Source organism: Chlorocebus sabaeus, chromosome 24, assembly GCF_047675955.1.
Source record: "Chlorocebus sabaeus isolate Y175 chromosome 24, mChlSab1.0.hap1, whole genome shotgun sequence".
Lineage (NCBI taxonomy): Eukaryota > Metazoa > Chordata > Mammalia > Primates > Cercopithecidae > Chlorocebus > Chlorocebus sabaeus.
The window spans coordinates 23544683-23568884 of NC_132927.1; the positions used below are offsets into that span (position 1 = coordinate 23544683).

Consider the following 24202-nt stretch of genomic DNA (forward strand, 5'->3'; position numbering starts at 1 on the left):
CCTTTCACTTAAATGAAAATAAGGGCTCACTTCCATTATCAAAATCTATGCATCAATATTACGGTTTCTGGGACAAATACAATCATTCACATTTATTTTCATGCAGATGAAGAAGTATTGAAGGCTATGAAGATGCTCTAAATACAAAAAGCTTTCCACTGCATGAAATTTTTTTTTTTTTTTTAAGATGGAATCTCGCTCTGTCATCCAGAGTGGAGTGCAGGGGCACAATCTCGGCTGACTGCAAGCTCCGCCTCCCAGGTTCACGCCATTCTCCCGCCTCAGCCTCCCGAGTATCTGGGACTACAGGCGCCCACCACTACACCCGGCTGATTTTTTGTATTTTTAGTAGAGACGAGGTTTCACCGAGTTAGCCAGGATGGTCTCGATCTCCTGACCTCGTGATCCACCCGCCTCGGCCTCCCAAAGTGCTGGGATTACAGGCGTGAGCCACCACACCCGGCCGATATTCTTTTTTTTACTCAAATTAGAGAGCTTATTTTCCTTGATTTCCATTGATCAGTCTTCTCATTTGCTTCATGGTTTCTTCTTTTTGCTGTCATCTCCGTGGACAGTAATAGTTTTGCTTCTTATTCTCTTCTTGAGTGGGACCATCTGTTTCAAATTAATACAATCACTTGTGAAGTCTGTTTTAGTTCTGACCTTTTCCTGATCATCAGAACTGATTTTCTAATTGCTCACCAGAAGCATGAAGATGTTTCACCATCCCTTCAGCTACAACTAATCTCAAACCACTTTGTTCTCTCAAACCTTCTCACAGACATAAATCTTTTATGTGACATTACTGTATTCTAAATGACCGAGGCATAACATTTTGGGATCATAGTAGCAAAACAACATACTTAAAAGGAATGGAAGAATTCATCTAAGCCGATGGCTTTCAACTATGAGTAGTAAATACTACTAGTGTGTATGTATGTGTATATATATATGTGTGTGTGTATATATATATACAGACATACACACATAGACACACACACACACACATATATATGGCTGAGAATCAGAATCCTTTGTCCAAATATAATCTTACACAGAAGTTCTATGTATACAAGAGAAACATATTTCACTCTGATTGAAGTTGGAAAGGGAAGAAATGAGTAAAATTCTCTGCTGGTTATTTCCTTTCTCTCTGCAGTTTAGTAGCACTTGCAAATATTCCAAATTGCCATTAAAACACTATTTGGAAATCAGTTCTCCAGCTGATCCCATTGTTCTATAGATGAAAAGTTTTAAGGCCCAGCCAGACCAAAGTCATAAAGCTACTAGGAGGTAAATTGGGGCCTGGACTCTGCACTACATTAGTCTGCCTGATGTCAATCAGGCTCTTTCTTAAATTGACTTAACATTGGTCATTGACTTACTGTCCCTTTATGAGAGGTTATGAGGACTACTCAGCACCTTATCTGATTCCTATCTATCCATCCAGCTGAATAAGTGGTACCCTTCACACACAATCTGCAGAATTTTTTCTTATGCTCCCTTTCATTCATTCTGTTTCCTCAAGCTCTGCCTTGTAAATATTCCAAACCCGTGGTAAAGAGATAAGAAATCTAACATGCAAAGAGGTTAACTGACTTCTCAGATGTTGTTCCTGAGTCTCAAACCTTTTTTTGTTAGCTAAGCTTTCTGTATCTTTTTTTCTTACCTAGCCACTATTCACAAAATATTGCTTGTCCCCATTGTCCAATTGTTTTTTTCTTTTCTTTCTTTTTCTCCTCAACAGCTCTCACTCTGTCACCCAGGCAATTTTTCTAATAAGAGTGTTTTGCCTTTCTCTTTTACATTATCTCCAAATAGTTCACTGAATACTCTGTCACGACGCAAAGGTAGTCTCACTGTTTGGGAAACAGGAAAAGCTGTCTTTGTCAGATTGATTGTTAAGCCTTAAGAATGTCTTTTGAGAGCCGGGCGCAGTGGCTCAAGCCTGTAATCCCAGCACTTTGGGAGGCCGAGACGGGCGGATCACGAGGTCAGGAGATCGAGACCATCCTGGCTAACACAGTGAAACCCCGTCTCTACTAAAAAATATACAAAAAACTAGCCGGGCGAGGTGGCGGGCTCCTGTAGTCCCAGCTACTCGGGAGGCTGAGGCAGGAGAATGAAGTAAACCCGGGAGGCGGAGCTTGCAGTGAGCCGAGATCCGGCCACTGCACTCTAGCCTGGGTGACAGAGCGAGACTCCGCCTCAAAAAAAAAAAATATAAAAATAATGTCTTTTGAAACTCTCTTTTATTTCTCCACCATCATTTCTCTAATTGTCTCTTTTCTGAACTCTGAAGATTCACCAACTGAATAGGCCCCCAAAGCACGAATCAGATCATATTGCTGCCCTGATAAATACTTTGGTCATTCTTGATTGTGTGAATGTGAGCTAGTAAGATCTAACAAGATTCATTTCCTTCTAAGTTCTAGTGCCTTATTCTTAATCCAGCTCAGATGCTACCTGCTCTATGGAACTCTTGCTGACCAGATTCAATAACATTATTCTGTGTGCTCCCGTATAATTTAATAGTTTATTAAAGCAAGTGCTAGATTATATCTGTTAATAAGATTTTGCCTCAATCTTACAAAATTTATTAATGTTTGTATAGAAAAGTAACAGTTATATGTGAGTTTAATTTTTTTACTAAGCCCATGAGGTTCAGCTTTGTAATTATTTTCTTTCTGAATTAATAGGTATCAAAAGTGTAGGTTTGCGGTCAATGCATTATAGCCTGTGGGCAAAATATGGCTACCACCTGTTTTTGTAAATAAAGTATTATTAGAACACAGCTGTGCCCATTCATTTATTGCCTATGGCAGCTTGCCCATTATCATAGCAGAGTGGAATAGTTGTGATGGAAACCATATGGCCTGAAAAGCTGAAAATATTTACTATCCAGCCCTTTACAAAATGTTTGCCAGCCTCTGATGTCCATCATTAATTCAGAGGTCATGGATTGTACTTCACAATTTTGGATTCAAGGAAAGAAATTGTTTCTCTGTTCAGTAACTCAGATGCTAATTACATAACTTTTGATTTCAGGGTAGCTTCCTCTGATCAAAGGTTTATCAGGGTATTTTATGTGATAATCTTAGGACTTCTACTTACATAAAATAACCTATTCCTTACTATAGCCATTCTATAGAACTTCAGTTTTAATCAGCAGAATTTCATGAGTTTCTATTTCTCCTTAACTGGGAAAAGGACAAGGAAGCAAATCCAATTAAGCGGACTTAGTAATTTTTTTCTGTTGCCCTCCTGCCTGTTTACTAACTATTCTTCTTTCTTGTGTACTGTAGTCCTGTCCTGTGTTATCAACAACTGTCATTTTGCAGATGTGAATACTTGTACAGACACTGGTTAAATAAAATAATTATAGTAACTAGATGGGTGGCAGCAAATTAAAATTTTGAACAGATTTTCTCAGTTGGTCACCACTATGCACCTATGCCTATGCTTCAGCTTCTTGTTTAAACTTCTAAATTTGGATCCACTTTCTGCCTATAAAATGTCCATGTGCTCTAACAAGGTAGAAAAAAAATCATCAGAATGTGTATTGAGTCTTCTGCTATATTTGTCCACTAGATGTCTCATCATGGGAATTCCACAGATCAGCAGTTTCACTGTTTAGGTTTTCAAGGCATGATGCAGATGCTTCTGAGTTTACTATAAACCTACAAGTTTGTCAAGTCATACGAAGAAATAAATGCAAGCTAATGAGCATCCAAGGACTCTACCATGGAATAATACTGTAAGAAGCAATGAGATATTTTGCAACAATGCCTCTGAAAATTAAGTCTACTACTGTATAACAATTACTTTTTTGCAAATGTGTGACAATCAAGTGACAATAATTAAGAATTTAACTTTCATCAAAATTTTAGGCTAAAATTCACATGCATTTTTCAGAAAATATGTGAAGTTTTTTTTTAATTTTGTAAAATCGAATTATAGCCATTAAAGTTTCAGTATATTTAAATTTTAATTGAAACATTTATAACAATTTCAAGTTACCTACAGTCTAGCCAGATAAAACATAGTCTCAATAATAAAAAAACTATAAAGTTGTGATAAACCAATATAATTTGCTTATATTCCTATCAGTGAATATCAGTCCTACAGTAAAAACAATAATTATCACTTTAATATTCTTGAGACTTTCTTCATCCTATATATTCTGCCAAATATATCCTTCTTCCACTGTGTCACTGTCACAATGCTACTTTTGTCAACATTTATCTCAAATGTCATTTCTCTGTGAAAGTTTCTTATATTCACATGAACAAAAAATTCACAATTTCTACAGAAGTCCGAACAAGCTTTAAGCACAGTATGCAACCACTACATATTGCCTAGTTTCTATGTAATCTGTCTTGACGATTTAGATTTTAAGCTCCTTAAGGGCAAGGCCCATTTGTACTATCACCATATAACACAGAGTGTGTATGCAGCAGTAATACACGAAAGAAATCTAAGGGAAACATTCATTTTAAATAAAAAAAAAATACTCCCAATGAAACAATTTGCAAGTTTAAAGAATCAGGAGGAAAAAGGTATCTAATATTCAATTAATGTGAAAGACAACCTATAATCATATATATCATAGTTTTCATCACTCAATCAAATTCAAACTCCAAAATACATGAGGCCTCTCTTCTCTCTTCTTTCCTTTTCTTTCTCTCCCCTCCCTTCTTCTCTCCTCTCCAATTTGCCTTGCCTTGCCTTGCCCTGCCATACCTTGCCTTGCCCTGCCATACCTTGCCCTGCCCTGCCTTGCCTTGCTTTGCTTTTATGAGACAGAGACAGAGTCTTGGTCTGTCAACCAGGCTGAAGTGAAGTGGTGCCATGGTAGCCCACTGCAGCCTCAAACTTCTGACCTCAAGAAGTCCTCCTGAGTCAGCCTCCCACAGTGCTGGAATTACAGGTGTGAGCCACCATGCCTGACCCTAAACTGTCTTTGAAAATCAAATCACTGTGTTTTAAGAATATGAATAATTCTGTAAATTAGGATTTACTTCCCTGAAATATTTTGTATTTCAATTTTAAAAGTCATCAAAAACATGTTGAAATGTGGCTCTGTCATTTAAGAAAAATGATTTTCTGTCTTAGGTAAAAATGCCTTGTCGTACCTCAGCCTCTACTTTAAAAATATCATTATATGTCTCTTAAAACATAGTAACACTCAAATTGAATGATGAAGAATTAAAGAGAGAGGAAAAAGAAACAACACAGTAACAATTGAAATTCGATGTAAGATTTTATATGAAAAACAAAAAGCTCAGAAATGTTCAAAATGTTTTAAAATGTCACCCCAAAATGCCTTATATTTAACATAAAGAAATGCTTAGCACACAGGTAAGCTACTGACCGTTTGGTCAATGCTCGATTTCCTATAATAGAAATACTAGCAAAACCAAGAATCTAACACATCACCACATATATATTTATGTCTTACATCATTGTTTCCTTTTCTTTGACTCACTCACCCCATTTGTGCGAATTTCCTCAGTATCCTCCAGGGTTCATAAAATTGATATAATCCAAGATTTCCTTTCATGCTATAGCTTATTCATTTTCACTGTTCAAACTATATCCTAGAATACATCTATTTTCATATTAAAGCACTTCAGTCCTCAATAGTATTGGGATAAAAATCATTTTCATGATGTCAGTTGAATCATACAATCTCAGATTTATAGAACTTTATACTGCATTCTAGTATTCCACTCTATTGTAAGCAAATTGGAACATCAAAAGTCAGTTTTGGCTTGAAGACAGAATATGTAATGGTCTTCAGTAACTCATTCTTTAGGTTAGGCATCATCTTTTCTAGGCCTTCTATCACAATACAATCTCCTGGTCCATCTAGACTCAAGAGTCTGCCATTTGTGTAGCCACACTAAGAAGAGCCCCAAATTTGCCTTAATGCTCTAATGTTGCCACAGTGAATTTATTAATTTTTGAACAAGGGGCAGGCATTTTTATTTTCACTGGACACCACTAATTGAGAAGCTGCTCCTGTCTTTGGGAGTGATAAAACATTAAGTCACTATAAATTTATCTATCAAATAACTTTAAGTCGGTAAGGAATTAAAACAAGGGTAGTAAGTGGAACAGTAAATGTCTATATTACAGAGACAATGGGAGGAAGGAAAACCTAAAATGAAAGGCGTATGTATAAATTAGTCATTTTCTTAGTTAATAATTATCTATTTAGTACCTTCTATGTGCCATGTATTGTTTCGGCTATTGAGATTATAGCAATGATTGATGCAGACAAAATCTCAGACTTCGTGGAGCTTCCACTCTATGGAGAAACCACATCTATCTATAGTAAGTGGGGGCTTTCCAGGGGCAGTGTTTTGGAAGAAGACAATATATTTCTTTTATCTCCAATAGTGCTACCTTTGGTAGCCAGGAAAATTAATGATAGTTAAGAAAATTTAATGATTACAACCAATCTCTTATTACTAATCTTGAATTTTCTTTAAAGGATTGTTGGACATTTCACAAATCAATGTTGGTCATCTTTACTATTTTGTCCCATATAACACATAGTTTCAAACAGGCCATATAACTAGTATATTTAAAAATAAATGTTAGGGCTCGTTTTGTGAGCCCTATATATAATGCTGCTTTCTTCTCTCCATTCTGTGCTCCATCTTTTGTCTAAGTTTAATGGTATATAAACTGTGCTCCCATCAAAGGAGTTCTTTTAGATAAAAGCATTGATTCTTTGGATCTGAGCTTTGTGTCACTGGTTCTGCAAAGGAAACAAGAAAAAAACAAAACAAAACAAAACAAAAAAAACCCAGCAAAACCCAACCAAACAAAGCAATGGTTTTGATTAGGTCTAGAACATTTCTGGAAACTATCCCTCAGAAAATGAGGACAAATTATCCTGGATCTACAAAATTGCTCTTACTCTCTTACAGGAAATATCATATTGGAATGTCATATAGTACAGTGTACAGTGTCACCTAGCACACTGAGGTGAAGAATCAATGGATATTTGTTGATTGAATGAATACCTAAACAAATAATAACTGACCATGTGTATCAACAGTTTTCCCTCAGAGATCCTAAAAGAATCCCTCTCTTAGTGCTAGCACCAATGTTTAAATGTCAGTTAGATTAAAAAAAAAAAAAAAAGTTTTTTTTTTGTCTCTAGCTTTTTTTTTAAGCTAGAAAAGAAATAATGTCCAAACACAAGTAATTTTCATCACCCTAATTTCCTTTTGTTTTAGTTATAGATGAAAAAAATTAAATATCTTTTAGGAACAAAGCACAATTGTACAAAGTTTGCACACTTTTGTCAGCCTGAATCATAAGCTTCTATTCTTAAGAAGTAAAATCAGTCCAGTGTGCACTGCAATTTGGAACCATGAGAAGGCACAAAATTATAGGTGACTACTTCAATGTACAAGATACAAAATGCTGCCTGATCATGTGTCTACTACATTTGTCTCTATGTTTTCAACACATATTATTTATCTTGAATGATGTAAAAATCTTCCATTAAAATTCAATTTGGTAACAAGTTGGCAAAACAAATACAGCTACTTTGGAACTCTGGATGCGCGCTGATTGTGCCTCACAGAATCACAGGGCTTTAAAGCATCTGAGAACCCTCCTCCAACAAATCCCTGTAATTTTCCTTGTCAGCAGATGTACATTTAATCAAGAAAAAACTAATAACATGCTTTCGTTTTTAACTTTAAAAGAAAGAATTTCACTCCAATATATTTTCGTACTTAACTATTTTCATTATGAACAGATTTCACCATATGATTCTGCAAAAAAAAATCACATCTGACTACAACTTTAACATATCAATTTTTGTTACTGTAGGGTACATTTCTTACATATTTTGCATCTGAACAGTCTTAAATTATCTCAGTATTTTCCTCTTAGCACTATGTATTTATGCTTTCTTTAAAATGTCTGAAAATTGTCTTAACTCTAGACACTTGCTGTTTAACTTTATTAATATAATTTTAGATTCTGCAGAGTATTTTGATGAAATGCTAGTATTATTAGAAGCCTATATCTATCTTAGTCAATGCTATTAATTTTATTTGGAAAATTTCTGTAAAATCTCATGTAAATCCAAATCAAAACAGATGAAAACGGTATTTCAGAACCTAATATTCATTGAGCATTCAGAACATTATAATTTTGTTTTTAGGAAATGTAAAAGGGAAAAAATATTTTTAACTAAAAACTACTTGATCTGCTAAACTTCAATTATTCTAAATGTGAACATCTTTTACATCATAAATATATGCCTCTTACCTGTGCTGCTGGATATATTAACATCGATACTGATATCAGATATTCCTCCTCCCTTCAGAGATGCTACACATGTGTACGTCCCAAAATCCGTGAATTTTAAATCAATGATGTCCAAGTTTGTTGTTCCTGGAGAGACATCAGGATCAGTCTGTGTAATGACCATCCGCTCAGAACTTCTTAATGGACGACCATTTTTAAACCAACTAAATGTTAGCTCCTCAGAAGGAACAGCTTCTACTTGGCAAGATATTTTCACCTCACGGCCAATCTGGATGTTGTCATCTTTGTGATAAGGATCTGGTGTGATCCAAAATCGTCCTTTTTTTAATGCTACAACATAAAAATTCCATAAGGGGTTAGTGTTACTTTCATAATTTTAAGGATTCATTCACTCTAGATAATCATCTCTGAGTTGAAATAAAGTAAAACCAAACTTGGTTATAGCCAAGTAGTGTGCATATCAGTAAACCTCATTTAGGTAATCCAGAAATAATCTTAAAAAATCTAAGTCAATTAAAGACTGTGAACACTGATTTTTATAAATTTGGTAATATTTTCCAGTGATATCAAAAGTAATGCCTTAGGTCTATGTGCAATTATACTTAAATATTGACATTTAATTTTGAACAAATGACAGATTCTATATAGTCATAGGGTATTAAAATTAAAAGTAAGAATATGGGTCTCATTTAACCTAATTATTTCCCTATGTAATTACTTAATTATCATATAATTTTCCAAACAACTCAAATATTACACAAAGGACATATGAACATTCTCCTAAGTTGTATCTACATGTTGACCAACACTAGTTTGGTAACATTTGCGTCCATTCACATTCATGAAACATTTTCATATATTGAAATAATCTGAACTGGGAAAAAAAAAAAAAAAACCTGGGGCAAAAAGCATTTTCGAAACATTTTCTATGAACTTTTCTATTCTACTATACATAGATGTTTCCAGTTAAAACTGTTTGTTGGCTCTCTAATGCAGATGACCAAAAGAACCTCTCCACAGATAGCTTAGAAAACAGGTTTGTATGCTAACAGAAGTGTTTTCTAGGTCTAAATGCAGTGCTGTTTTCACAGGAGATCAGTAGTAATGACTACCAGAAGGCTGCCAAGGAAGCATCTATAGGCTTTCTATTAAGGGCCTGAACGTTGAATGATACTACAGTACTCAATATGGAAAAGCATTTTCTCTCTATTGTGATAGTGATTCTCTAATGCACACATTTTTCTTTTTTTTCATCATCTTCCCCATTTCCCTCTCCTTTAACATGACTATCCACATATGACAAAATGTAGCATAAACAGTGAAACACAATTATCAGGATAAAATATTGGTCATTCACTTTTACCATGAATCCCAAATATGTAATGATATTGTCAAAAACGCCATGAGTTTAGTGGACCTGCAGACACTAGAAGGCTACTAACAGCATTCTGGATAGCCCCTCTTTAGTCTAACCACATTTTTGTCAGTTAATCTAATAAAAACCAGTGAGAACTATGAAAATCTATAAAATCATGCAGAATGAACTAGAGATGAATATACTAAATGTGAGAAACTTTTCTAGGTTTTAAAACTCTTTAGCCTCAAATATTTTCATGTGCTTTCTTGTTGGCATCTTAATAAGAAGATATAAATAGATATCAAAAACAATGTTTGTATCTTTCTTTTTCATTTATTTGAAGGGCTCCTCCTCAAGACTAGCCACTAGGCTGGGTTCTGACTACAGGACATGAACAAAATAGACATAACCATGGCCCTCATGTACTGCAGCTTGCAGATTCATAGATTAGAGGCCAACTTATTCACACAACACTTATGATACTTATATCTAGAGAAACCACAGACATATATAGCGATGAAATGCTTTATATGCCTGAAGAAGTTTCAATCTCAGAGGACAGTCTCTCTAAATTATTGTTTAGAAAATGCACTAAGCTTTAATCTTAATGAAAACATGAGAAGACAAATACTTAAATCACATTCTCATACTGTCATTTGTTACATTTTTTCATAATAAAACGCAACTTATGAATCTTATTTACCCCTAACCATATCTTTATCAGTAAGTTGCTCTAGGGTGAAATTAGGATACATTTTGGTATTCTGTTACCTAGAACCATATATTTATATTTTCACAGGCACTGAAGTATGACTTTGCATTGTATTAGGGAAGGGAAATGTGATGAAAACGTCCATATCTGGCTGCTATATTTGGTATATAATAATTGTGCTCATACAATGCCAATGTAATGGAAGTTTTACAGTACAAAGCAAATTATATGAGTAAAAACATATTTTCTTTTAAAAACAGATGTAAAATTTAATATGTCAGGAGCATTTACTTTTATTAACACCGTAACACTTAAAGGAGAGTTTCCTTTCATTTGCTAAGAATTTTCTTTATCCTATTTTTAAAGAGAAATTTTAAAGTCATAATTTTGAAAGTTTTACTATTGCATATATTAATTTATTAATAACCATATGATTAATATAAGGGTTCATATGGGATACCTTTTAGAATAGTTTTCACTACAAAGATATATGTTGGTTGCGTATGTAAACACACACAAAACTGAGATGTTTAAGTGGTTGTCATTTATTTGCTATGCAGCTATTGTTTTCTAGTTCTGTGCTCTGCATAGTGACATATTAAAGTGACATTGAGAGAACTGCAAACTTATCAAATTAGATTTAATATACTAAACAACTCAAAAAACACTGATAAAAATATGAAATCAATATCTGTATTATGTGTTATAGAATATAACAACTTTAAAACCCAAAGTGAAAATATTAGAGATTACAAACCCATAATCAATTAATACCTAAGATCATATATAATATACAATTATACAAATTAATAAAAAGCAATATAATCAAGCATGCTTTTAAGAATGAACTCACAGCAAAAAACACTGGTTAATCTTAGTATCAGATAATTCTATGATTTGGCCTAAGTCAATTGTACTAGTCTTCCAAATGACACAGAATCTAAAGTGAAAAAGAGAAAAAAGTCTGCTAAGTGAGTTCAAGTTGAGAAATATCAGAATAACTAACATAGATTATTTAATAGAGAGTCATTTCTCTGTTTATGTTGTCCCTCTAACAAAATAACGTAACTGATTTTGCATACAAAAAAGAAATGTTCAGATAAAAGATGTGCGTGTGTACTTATATATAGTAACAGAGGACAGAGAAATTTTGTTTTCTTACTAAGCTCAGAAAACTAAGAGCATAGCTTTGTAAACTAGGTCTGGGTACATTGAGAACTTGCAACTTAATTCCAGTTTTTCATGTCTATGTAGTCCAAGATGGGCAATCTCATTTTTATGGATCAAGCACATCATTTATAAAAATAGAAGGTGATAGAGTTAGGCTCCCTTAGAGACACATTGTGAGAAATAGCTTATTAACAATTGCGCCTGAGTTTTGAAAATATAGAGTGTTTAATGTAGTTAATCAACTGGGCAGCAGGTTCCTTCGTTTATAATTAAACACTCTCTTTTTCAGTGAACAATTTATAGTAGTTCACGTAATGTTAAAGTCATTTCCTGCTACCAGTTAAGATTTCAAACTTTTAAAATCAATCTGTGATTAGTACTGGAGTATAACAGAGGTCCAATAGACTTAACGAGACTCTATAGAACTAAAGAAATTCTATGGAAAAAGGATCAGAGAAATCCCTTTCCCCAGATGCAATTTCTCAGTCTGAATATTGAAAATCCCCCAACACCAGCCTGAGAGAACATTAGATTTGGCTTAATGTATCATAAATCGTGATGGATGAACCTTAAAAGGTACTTGTTTAGTCTGGCAGTGCATGTAAAAGATTGGCATCAAGTTGAACCTCTGTTCTGGATAATCAGTTTGGAAACACTGCAATGTAACTATAGCCTCCCTTTTTTTAATATTGTGAATTGAATGCAGGCTTGGCCTACATTCATTTTTTAGCAGTTTACTTGCAAGGACATTCTAATTGCACTTACTGAAATCCTTCTTCTTCAGGCTATACAGATGTGCTCTGTAAATGGAGTGAAACCCATGTACTGAAACAGAGGCTAAATTTGGGTAGGGTTTATTGCTGACCTACCCGAGAAATAAGAGTCCATGCCTGTGAATGTGAATGCCAATGGTTCAATGGAAGACTTCAGTTATGTAAAACTAGATTACATCTTGAACTTATGCTTGAAAGAGGGAACACTGCCTTCAGAGAAGTCTAGGCTTGTGGCTTCCACAAAGAGGAGGCTGAGAGATTGTATCTTGACTGTAGTTATAGATTTAAAATTACAACGTACACTGTTTTGTTGGTCAAATGTTCCATGAAGTATGCAATACATAGTCATTCAATAATAAACTAAAATTTATTGACAGAACAAAAAAAGACAACAGTCTTATACTTTAATGTGAAAAACGTCTCTTTGGAGATAATAAATATGAGGTGTCAGCTTTTAAGCTTCTGTTAAGTATCTATTTCAGAAGAATGATAAGATACAGAGTGACCACTGATCACCATTTCAGGTTGATAAATTGCTGAAAAGAGTGTCTTAATCGATTATGTTTTATAATCAGGTTGTAGGATTCTGGACAACCTGAAGAACTGACAAAACCTTGTTGAGATCTGGATATAGAAACGATTAATAGTGTAATCAGATAAATAAAAATCAATTTCCTATTTATTTATTCTTTGTTGAAGAAAATAAAAATATCTATGTGTGAAAGATGAAGTATTTTCCTGACCCACCGAATGCCAATTAAATAAGCAGTTGGAAATAGGTTACATCAGCAAAGCAACTTAAAAGATAGTAAATGATAGTACGTATAATCTGTCCTACTATACCTAGCAATCTATCTTTCTCCTCAATAGGACTATGAACACCTGGGGTTGGAGTGGGTACACCTTACTCTTCTTCATTGCCCCCAAATCCCGAATATGGTGCTTTGTTACAGTTGGTACTCAATACACTTTATTGAATTTAATTATAATTGACATTTCAAAGCATTAACTTTATAGATGCCAACAGTATGATAAGTTCCTGTTAATTTTGATTTTGTGTTGCAGTCATGTGTTCTGAGATGCATCTGGGGAAATAGAATAGGAAAAAGAACAGATTTGATGTCCTCAAGCATTCAGTGATTTTGTTGTGGGAACATAATAACACTTGATGAACAAACAGCATCAACATGGGAATATATGTGAGGAAGAGAATTCTGTACACAACACAAGAAACCTCATTCTAGCACATCCACTGACTAGTTAGCTATGTGTATGGGAATCAACTATCAAACAACTCTCTTTGTAAAGGAGGATTTCATCCAAAAGGGCTTGTTTACATGCTTCAGATAATAATCATTTCTGAGCAAATATGGATAATTACTCAACTGATAATCAGTTGATAATCTGAGGAAAGATGGAAGAAGGAAAAAAACTGACATCTAAGCAGATTTACATTGTCTGAAATAGTATTTGCCAAAATCTGTTTCAGAAAAACGTTAATAGAGGTTACATTAAAACAAAGTGTAGGCCAGGTGTGGTGGCTCATGCCTGCAATTTGGGAGGCCGAGGTGGGCAGAGCACCTGAGGTCAGGAGTTCAAGACCAGTCTGTCCAACACAGTGAAACCCCGTCTCTACTAAAAAATACAAAAAATTAGCCCGGTATGGTGACGGGCACCTGTAATCCCAGCTACTTGGGAGGCTGAGGCAGGAGAATCTCTTGAACGCAGGAGCTGGAGGTTGCAGTGAGCCGCGATCACACCACTGTACTCCAGCCTGGGTGACAACAGCAAAACTCCATTTCACACAAACAAACAAACAAACAAAAAACCAAAGTGTAACGAAGTTTGGAGATTTACTATATGAATAAAAGTTTGCATTTTTCCCAAACTTTTCAGCGCTTTGAACATGCTAACATGCACACTGTCACATTACTAGAGAGGCGATTGCATCTACCAAGGGACCCTTTATTTATAGAACATCTCTTTGAGGACTAGCATCCCAGAGAATAAAGTTTGGGAAACAATGGCCTAAGAAAATCTATCAGTCAAAGAGAATCAGTGAAAAGACACTAAAATTAGATTGCATTCTTAATATTGTAGGCATTTCCCTTATGAACATCATGAAATACTCAACAAGGTGTGACTCTCTAGTGAAAATAATATTTATTATTTAAAAAGCTAAAGGGTTTGGGAATGATCTTAATTTTTTAAGTTAATAAGTAATGGTACATTGAAGTTATAAAAATATATTTCAGAGTCACCTACACTAAGGTGATAATAAATAAACTCACCTACACTAAGGGCCGCATGCCTCTTTCTTTCCAACCAACAATTTAGAAAACAAAATTAACTTATCAATTTGTTCCTGTCTCTGAAATGTACATTTTGCAATATGCAAACAGTATTAAAAAGAAGTTAAATGCATCAGCTTTTGCACAACTCCAAGCACTGGTGTCACCAAGACTTAATCTTTCTCATTTGCTTGAAGAAATAATAATTTGAATTAATTTATTTATATCTTATGTTATTATAAAAAGTATATGCAGTGTTAGTCTTAAAAGTGTTAAAGCTTCTAGAAAATGCATATGAGCAGGAAGGTCTTTTAAATTTTTTTTCTCTGATAAGCTATTAAGTATTCTTATATTCACTTTTCTGTATCTAACAACTCCAATTGCCAATCTAGTCTGAATGGAAGTTCATTAATAATGCAAGAACAAAAATACATTACACCCTTTCCTAAAAGTGGTTTAACATAGCACCCCGATCATCAAAATGTAGAATCAGATGAAGACATGAAGTTGGGGTTCTATTTAATTATAAAGTTTCAAGGCTTTATTTATTTTGTGAATTTACTCAAAGTTAATTAGTACAGTTAATCATTTAAATTGTTTAAGCATAGTATGGTTGAATTGAAAATGTTTTTTGAATGTCCTTTCTCAAAAGAACATCAGCAGGTAAGCATTTTGGGTAAGAATTAAAGAAAGAAAGGACGTTTTGGGCAGGCACAAATTATGCTTTTTGGGGTAAATTCTTAAGAAGGGGGAAAAGTGAACTAAAATAATAATAACATTATTATCATTATTATTTTGCCATTCCTAGCCCTATTTTGCCATTTTAGCCCTATTTTAAGTAGGAAAAAATATATATATTGCTGATAAATTACCAAAATGTCTATACTGGTGTCATAAATAAAAATCTTTTACATGTGGCTACCATGTATATGGTATTTGAATTAGCATGATACCTTAGCACCAGTTATTTGAATAGAAGATTATCACTTTGCTGGTCCTATAATGTTAAAAATTAGTGGGTATTTTGAGCTCACCTTTTCTATGAAATTTAATAATACTTTTTCACTATGAGAAATGAGAATGTGTTCAGGTATATTATATTTTTTTTATTAGTTGCTAAAGACCTAGGACTAGAAACAGCCATCAGATGAATGGCAGCTGAGAAAGATTGGTACAAAATATAATTCATTTGAAATCCTTTTGAAAATAGTACATCCTTAATATTTATGAAACTGATCATGTAGTAGTGAAAATTAGATGAGATAATGAGACTAATTTAATCTAAAATCTTTCATTACCTTTCTTGAGCTTTTTCATTTTCTGTCTCATAAGCAGTGCTCTTTCCCTTTCCAAAGTGATTCTGCCCCTCTGCCAGCCTTTCTCATGGTACCCTGAGGCCCTACATTCAGTTGGCCACTTCTTTTGAAATATCAATATTTCCTTTTCCATACTCTATTCCCTCAGACTGGAAACTTGTTTAGGTCACATCTAAACTTAAAACAGTTCTCTTAACCCCAATAATCCCTCAAACCATTTGTGGCATATTGCTTGATAAAATGGTGACATACCAGTTGCACTCACTCACTAGGATACCTTATGTGCTGGGTTTCACTGGCGCTACTCTGGCAGTGAGGGCTCAAAGATTAGCAATGATCTCCTAATCAATTAATCCAATATTTTCTAGTTCCCAGTCACGTTTGTATTATTCACACTTTCCACTTCTTGTCACTTTACATTATTGGCTCTTCTTTCTGGAACACCTCTTTTATACTGGCCTCTATAACTGGTAGGATATAACATTTAAGAAAATAAATTAATGGAACGTTCTAATTCACATCACAATTGTCATGAGAGTCTCCCTTGCTCATTTGAGTTCTGTCATTCGAACAGTTCATTTCAGTTTTATCACTTGAACAGTTCTAACATTAGAAAATAAATTAGTGAACTGTTCTCATTCACATCACAATTGTCACGACATTCTCCCAGTTCTATCATTTGAACAGCAGTTGTAAAGTCAGGCTTGTTGAGAAAGGTAGGATTTTTCTAAATTATTTTGCCATAATTGGAAGCCATGGAGTTTTTCCTTGATGTTCTCTCTTTCCTTTTGCTGCCCATGTTAGAACATGAGATAGTTTTTTATTTGTTTTGTTTCTTGAGCTGTAGAATATTGCAATCAGATTTGTGCATATTTCAATTTAAAAGAAAAATGTGTTAAAATCATTTTAATACATGTTTTCATTTTAACACTACAAAGCAAATAAAATAACTTAGATATATTGAATGACTAAATGAGAAATATCTTTAATTACTAAGAATTTATATAAATTATCTTAATTACCTTATCTGATAAGAAGATGAAAAGTGAATACTATTGACCTGGTCCATCTAAACATTCCCCTTATTTTAACTAAACTTTAGATAGATTAATTTCTTTTTCTTTTTTTTGGGAGGGGTGGGGTGGGGTTATCCATCCCTTCAAGTATTTATCCTTTGTGTTACAATTCAATTATACTCTTTGTTATTTTTAAATGTACAATTAAATAATTATAATTGACTGTAGTCCTCCTGTTGTGTTATCAAATACTAGGTCATATTCATTCTTTCTAACTATTTTTTTATACCCATTAACCATGCTCATCTTCCTCCACCCAATCCCTGCCACCACCCCTCTCCTTCCCAGGCTCCAGTAATCATCCTTCTCTTCTGTTACATAGATTTATTTTTTACTATAGGCCCCTGGTCCTCATTTTCACAGAGCATTTACGCTAGAAAACTTGAAAATTTAGAGAAATTGTAAATTCTTCCTCTGCTCCATCGAGTTGTAAATAATCTGAAACTCAAAAATGTTTTTTCTCAAGTATCTGGGAGCCACCCCTTTGAAATACAATCATCATCTTTGAAGTCTCTGAGACATCGCCCCTGTCTCCCATTCTCTGAGGAAGGTAAGAGCTTAACTTTGAAATGTGAAGAGACAAATAGCAAAGACAGATGTCTTAATCACATTGACCAACCTCTCCCATAAAGTCTTTCAGTACTTTTTTTTTTTTTTTTCCCCACATAGTCTTGTTCTGTCATCCACGCTGGAGTGCAGTGGTGTGATCTCGGCTCACTGCAACCTCCGCCTCCTGGGTTCAAGTGATTCTCCTGCCTCAGCTTCCTGAGTAGCTGAGACTACAGGCGTATGCCACCAAGCCTAGCTAATTTTTGTATTTTTTTGGTAGAGATTGGGTTTCACCATGTTGGCCAGGCTAATCTCAAACTCCTGACCTCAAGTGATCCACCTGCCTTGGCCTCCCAAAGTGCTGGGATTACAGGTGTGAACCACCGCACCCAGCCTATTCCAGTACTTTCTATTAGTTCACCCAGGATTTAAAAATCCTCCTGCTTTTATTTCACCTGAGTTGAGTTAAATATCTCTCCCCCATTGGAATGGTTTTAAATATTCCTTGTTATTTTTAACAAGCGTCCAGTGTAATTTTTCTTTTACAACATTAAATTTAATCATGTGCATTTTTAAAATAGATGAAAATAGGATCAGTCTAGGAAATTTGTTGGTGCAAAATTTCAAATGTCAAAGAAATACTTATGGTTACAACACACACACACACACACACACACACACACATACACCGCCCCCCCCCCCAGTATGTTGCTCAAAGATGGAATGTCATATAAGTACAAGAGTATTTGAGAGTTAAAGCCATTAATTTAATCCCTTTATAAAGCTATCTTCTCCAATGTGGTAAGCTCTATTTAATCTTTAATGCCCTGCAGGTATAGAGTTTCTGATAATAAACCACAAAACAAAGATCTGAGTGTGTTGGTTAATTAAAAGATGGCAGGACTGCAGAGGCATGAAGAGACTCAAAACTAAATAAATTTAATATGTTATATGTATTATAAATAGAAATGTATAACCTTTCCTTTTTGAAGAAGTATACCCTACCTTTCTTTAGATGTGTTTAAAGTATATTTTTAAAATATACACTATAGTGTGTGTGGATTTTTTTTTTCTCTTTTTAATGAGAAAATTCTATCAAATAAGCAAATAAGATAGGTCAAAATGATGGTAGTATAGACATACTTTTCCATTCTGTACAATTGTTAGTTGAGCCACAAATTGGCTTTACTCTTTGCAGGAAGAAAGGCAAAGAGGGAAATACTAATTTCACAATTCACAGTATCTGGGACTTAAAAATACTCTAATTCCTCAAATAAACAACAAACAAAAATTACTATTCCTGTTTCAGAGATCTGAATTGAATTTATTTTCTGCACCTGCATAAAGGAGACATGCAACAAGTAGCATTTTTACCCACTTCTTTATAGTAATCATAACAATGAAATTCACAATCCTAGTTGTCAGTCTATACCTCAAGGTGAGCTAACTACTGTAACTTTATACAGGAATCAAACGAGAATGTTATCACTGTATAGTTGTTCAGGCTCAATTTAAGGAAAACTCCAAAGACATTGTCTGGGTAAATATTAAACAAGAGTGAATACAAGTTTATGTTCTATGAAAATGACCTAGGGAGGTTGTTCGTTGTTGTTTGGGAGGTGGTTTTGCAGATATTAAATGTTACAGATACATGAAAATATATTTATTAATAGTTAACTGATAAGAAATAAGAGTCACATAATCTCAGAAAGGAGAAAAGACAAACTAGGACCTAGACGCTGTAGTGAGGTAGATAGAAGAATACATGTGGAGGGAGACATTATAGAAAGCTTATATTGTACCTATACACAGTAAAAATACAATTTTTTCAGTGCAAAAACTGTGAGCACCTCAAGAAAATATTTTGCATTCAATTGTTTGCATTTCTTAGAGACTTGTTGGACATAAGCCAGTCTAACGTTAAGACACATTTAACAGAAACAATGACTATTACGTTGGAGGAGTTGATCTAAACTCATTCTTAAAGAAAAATGAGTTGATGGTAAGACCAGTAATCCACTAAAGTTATCTCTACTTTTTGAAAGTAAAACTATGATAGCGATAGTTTGAAATATTGGTTCTCCAAGTATGGACCCTAGTCCAATAGCAGCAGCATCACCTGAGAATTTGTTAGAAAGGCAAGTTCTGGATGACACCCTGGACCCAATCCTCAGTTTTGGGGATTGAGTCCAGCCATCTGCATTTTAACAACCCCTCTGAGTGATTCTGATGTACTTTCAGGTTTGAGAACCTCTGTTATTGAAAATATTTATGCTACCATTCTTTAGAAATACAGAGAGAAGGCAGGTCATCAGCTTACCCAGAAGGATTATTGAGATATTAAAGCACAAACTAAAAAGTGCCATAGCATATCTTTTTACTTTACAGGGTCTTCAAAAGCCTGTTAATCCTAATTATAACATTTGAAATATTATTTTAAAAAAGCTCCCATAATATCTAACAAAAGAGTCTAACATGATCTCACATAGATTAACATGGAACTACTTCCTTTCCACATGGCCAAAGCTTGAGAAAAATTTCACAAAAACACTTATTTCCAGAATTCTTCAAAAGATGATAAAAATGTAGAGTGCTCAATATTAAGCACCTTAAAGTCAACCTTCTTTACCTATGAATTTCTAGCACTGAGTATCAAGAAGGTAACCAATCCTCATTAGGGAAAATCTAAATACCTGATATGGTCATAATTTAGGGGTAAGCGATTAATAGCTTATTAAGTTTTTTCATGAGTGGCAATGGTTTCTGGGAGAGTCAACATAGAAAACAGTGAAGAGCAAGTATTCTGGGGTCAGACTGCCTGGTTCTTATATGATTTCATCATTTATTGGCAGTGTAATGTACGGTTAGCTCTATAGAGACTCAATCTCCCAAATCTGTAAAATAGTAGTAATTATGAAGCACGCAATTGATCCATGAAGCCCTAGTATGCTAGTCCCAACACAGAATAACCAAACACTAGATGTGAGCTACTTTTTATTCCATATTTCTGAGCACTCACAACATGTCTATCACTATTCTTGCTGCCAAGGGTGCATAGATGAAGAGCCTAGTGGTGGGGAAAAGTATAGAAACCAAAAATTTTATAAAGACAAGGAGTGAGAGTACTTTATTATAAGACAACTCATTATTGTGAAATGGTAAGAGAAGACTTCATGTATTTGGTGGCTCCCGAGAATTCAGGTATAAAAGGAAGACGGACAGTTAAAGATGCCGAAAGGCCATTCCAGAGAGTCACAGCTTCATGGGTATTAGAATAGGAATTCTTACAGTACCAACCACTGGTTTCAGCTCAGCTTTCAATAACTCTAGACAATCTTCTCATATTCCTTCAAAATGTGTTTCTCTATGATTTCAAACATTCACTTTCATTTCCCTCCCATCTCTGAGGATGCAGGGTTAATCTTTCCAAAGCTGACCTTTTAAATTGTGCTTCTGAACTCAGATCCAGCTTTGCATTGAACATCATTCACATATCATCAATTTTCTCTTAAATTTTTTCCTCACAGTAAGGTCTTTCTCATGTATTTATAAACATGATCAGAACCTCTTCATTAATTAAAACAAAGAAACAACAACTATATAATACAGAAAGTCTTTCCTCAACTTCATCTTCTGAAGCGACTTCTTATTTACTCTCTTTACCTCTCACTCTCAAAATAGTAATATATAAACTACTCACTTTTAACCTCTTTCCATAGTTTTGATTCCCACCAGTAACAGAAGTTTTTTTTTGTTTGTTTGTTTTGTTTGTTTTGTTTTTTTTTTTTTTGAGACGTAATCTCGCTTTGTCCCCCAGGCTGGAGTGCAGTGGCTGGATCTCAGCTCACTGCAGGCTCCGCCTCCCGGGTTCCCACCATTCTCCTGCCTCAGCCTCCCGAGTAGCTGGGACTACAGGCGCCCGCCACCTCGCCCGGCTAATTTTTTGTATTTTTAGTAGAGACAGGATTTCACCGTGTTAGCCAGGAACATCTCCATCTCCTGACCTCGTGATCCACCCACCTCGGCCTCCCGAAGTGCCGGGATTACAGGCGTAAACCACCGCGCCTGGCCCAGTAACAGAACTTTTAACAATCGCCAGGGAGAGTATGTTCTAAGGAGCGACAGCTCCGTCCAAACTCTTGCTGCATTTGCTGTATACAACCTATTCTGACCTTTTGTTTATAGCTCCCAGACTAATTAGACTGCCATTTCCTTTGTCCTGAATCTGGGCACCTCTTTTCTCCTCTCTGTCTACACTATCACTTCTTCACAGCTTGCTTTTACATCCATAGTTTCTATCTCTGCACAGGTGCCACTTAAGTAAAACCCTCTGGTCTCCACTCTCTGAGATACAGTTGCTTATTTCCCAATGCCTGTTCGATTTTTATGTGATGCAGCACTTCAGTCAATGTTCCTCAATTAAATGTCTTGTATCACTAAGGTATGTCTGATCTTTTTTTTCCTTCTCACTCTTTCCTTTATGACACATTCTCCACATAATCAAACCTTTCCCCGCCTTTTCCTTTACTGTTTTCAGTCTCCCAGAATCTGCCCTTACTGTTGGAGTCACCTTGTATGACATCTTGTCCATGCTCTCTGTCCACATTGGATCCAGTCACTGAAGCCCAGATCTAATGTCATCTTTTTTATAATGCTTTCCCCAATTCATGTAATGAGTCTGAAGAATTGCCACTATTCTTTGTCTGTAAGAAAACCCTCTTCCAGATATTTTATATTCTATGGACTCTCAAGCTTCCTGAAAACGGAAGTACTTCATATTGCTGTCTTCCTGAGCACCTTCTCTTCCACAGAAAAAACTGTCACAGCACTTAGGTTGGTGATGTGGAAGACACAACACATGTAAAGCTTTTCATCCACAAGGGACATACCTGAAGATATTATCAAGTAGTCATCAGATTGATTGTTGACACCTAATAATTAACCTGAATAAATTTGTTCAATTTTGTAAATGATCACACAACTGACAAAATTTGAATAATGGGCTATCGATGAAGTAGTATTTTGTTAAGGTAAAATTTCCACATTTTAATAACTATACTGTGGTTATACAGGAAATGCTCACTAAAGTGTCTTGTGTAAAGGGGCACTATATCTCCAAGCTACTCTCAAAGGACTCATAAAACATTTATACATGTATTTGTAAAAAGAATGATAATGTTAATAGAAAAACTCTTAACTAACAGTGAAGCTGGGTAAAGGCTATATATGAGAGTTTTTGTACTATTCTTGATATTTAAAAACAGTTTTAAGAAGGTGAGAAATTAATATTTAAAAATCAACTGGTTTTTTGTTGTTATTTATATCTACAGATACAAAATCTGTACCCTCCAGTGATAACAGTGGAGTATGTTACATTTCTAGATTATCCTCCTCCTGTTAAACTATTCTCCTCGAATTAAGCTTAACGTTTATGACCCTTTGAAAATTATCACCAATATAAAAAATTAGTATCAAATACTGATAAAAAACCAAAAGAATAACAAATAAAACTTGTAAAGAAAACTGACTTTTACTCAATAAAATATTTGTCAAGCAAATAAATTAATCCTTCTTATACAAATGGGTACAATTAGTGATGGTGCCTGATAAATACTATATGTTTTTTGTAAACTACTACTCAATATCTCACAGAAACTTGTACAACATTTTTTTAGTTTAATTAAAACAAATGAACTGTCATTCTGAAAAACATGCAGAGAAAAAAAACTGTTAATACTCTCTAATAGTAACTTTCTAGATATTTCAAAAAAAAATCAACAAAAATATAAAATGTGGAGCCATCCAATATACATCATGTGTAATATTTTTCATTAATATTCATAATTTCTTAAGATTAAGTCAAAAGGATACATTTTTCTTAACGTTTCCCACACATATGCAGCCACATATGACTCTGTGAAAGCTCAGTTAGGCCAAATGAAGATGTATAAATGGGGCTGCTGAAAGTACAATGCCATGTTCCATCACATTTTATCAGGGTACGACGTATTTCAACATATGTGTATGAGTGTGTGTGTGTGTGTGTATTACCCAATGAGCATTATTTTTTAAAAACATCTTTAATTACTCTGACTCTCCTTTTTCACTTCATATTTTATCTACATATTTGAAATCATACTATATGAACCATATACCTTTATTTGGAAGTCCACATGAAACTTGGGAACAAACCAATGAGAATTTTATAAAGCTATTATTCTGAAGATTATATCAGAATTAATTCCCTTGAATCCACTCCCTTGACCAAGACGATAGTGCAATACATTAGCTTCATATGTTTTATTTCATCGTTATTATTCATGGAAACAAAATAGAGTTGTAATTGAAATTTATCTGACCTGGAAAACATTTCCTTACGTGAACATCCTGCACATTTCTACTCATCCATTTTTTATAAGATAATCATTTCTCATTTAATAGGGCTTTGCAGCAAAGTTAAATCTTGCCCGGTTGGCAACTCATCATGAACTTGTAACAAGTTTTTGTTTGTTTGTTTGTTTGTTTGTTTTTAGTATCATTGAAAACATCACTCTAAAACCACAACTTTAAACATTAAGCAATTTGAGGCACCAGCATCATGAATTTACACTACTGAACAGCACAGTTAGGCACTGGATTCCTTTTGATTATGACAGA

At 34.5% G+C, this 24202-nt stretch overlaps 1 protein-coding gene across 1 annotated transcript in view; it reads right to left on the reverse strand.

Annotated features, from left to right (window-relative positions):
• Positions 1-24202, reverse strand: part of MDGA2 (MAM domain containing glycosylphosphatidylinositol anchor 2) — an 852475-nt gene that overhangs the window by 228943 nt on the left and 599330 nt on the right. The window contains exon 7 of the mRNA XM_007986604.3: positions 8302-8631. Within this exon, the coding sequence (XP_007984795.2) occupies positions 8302-8631 (330 nt within the window). The remainder of the gene's footprint in view (positions 1-8301; positions 8632-24202) is intronic.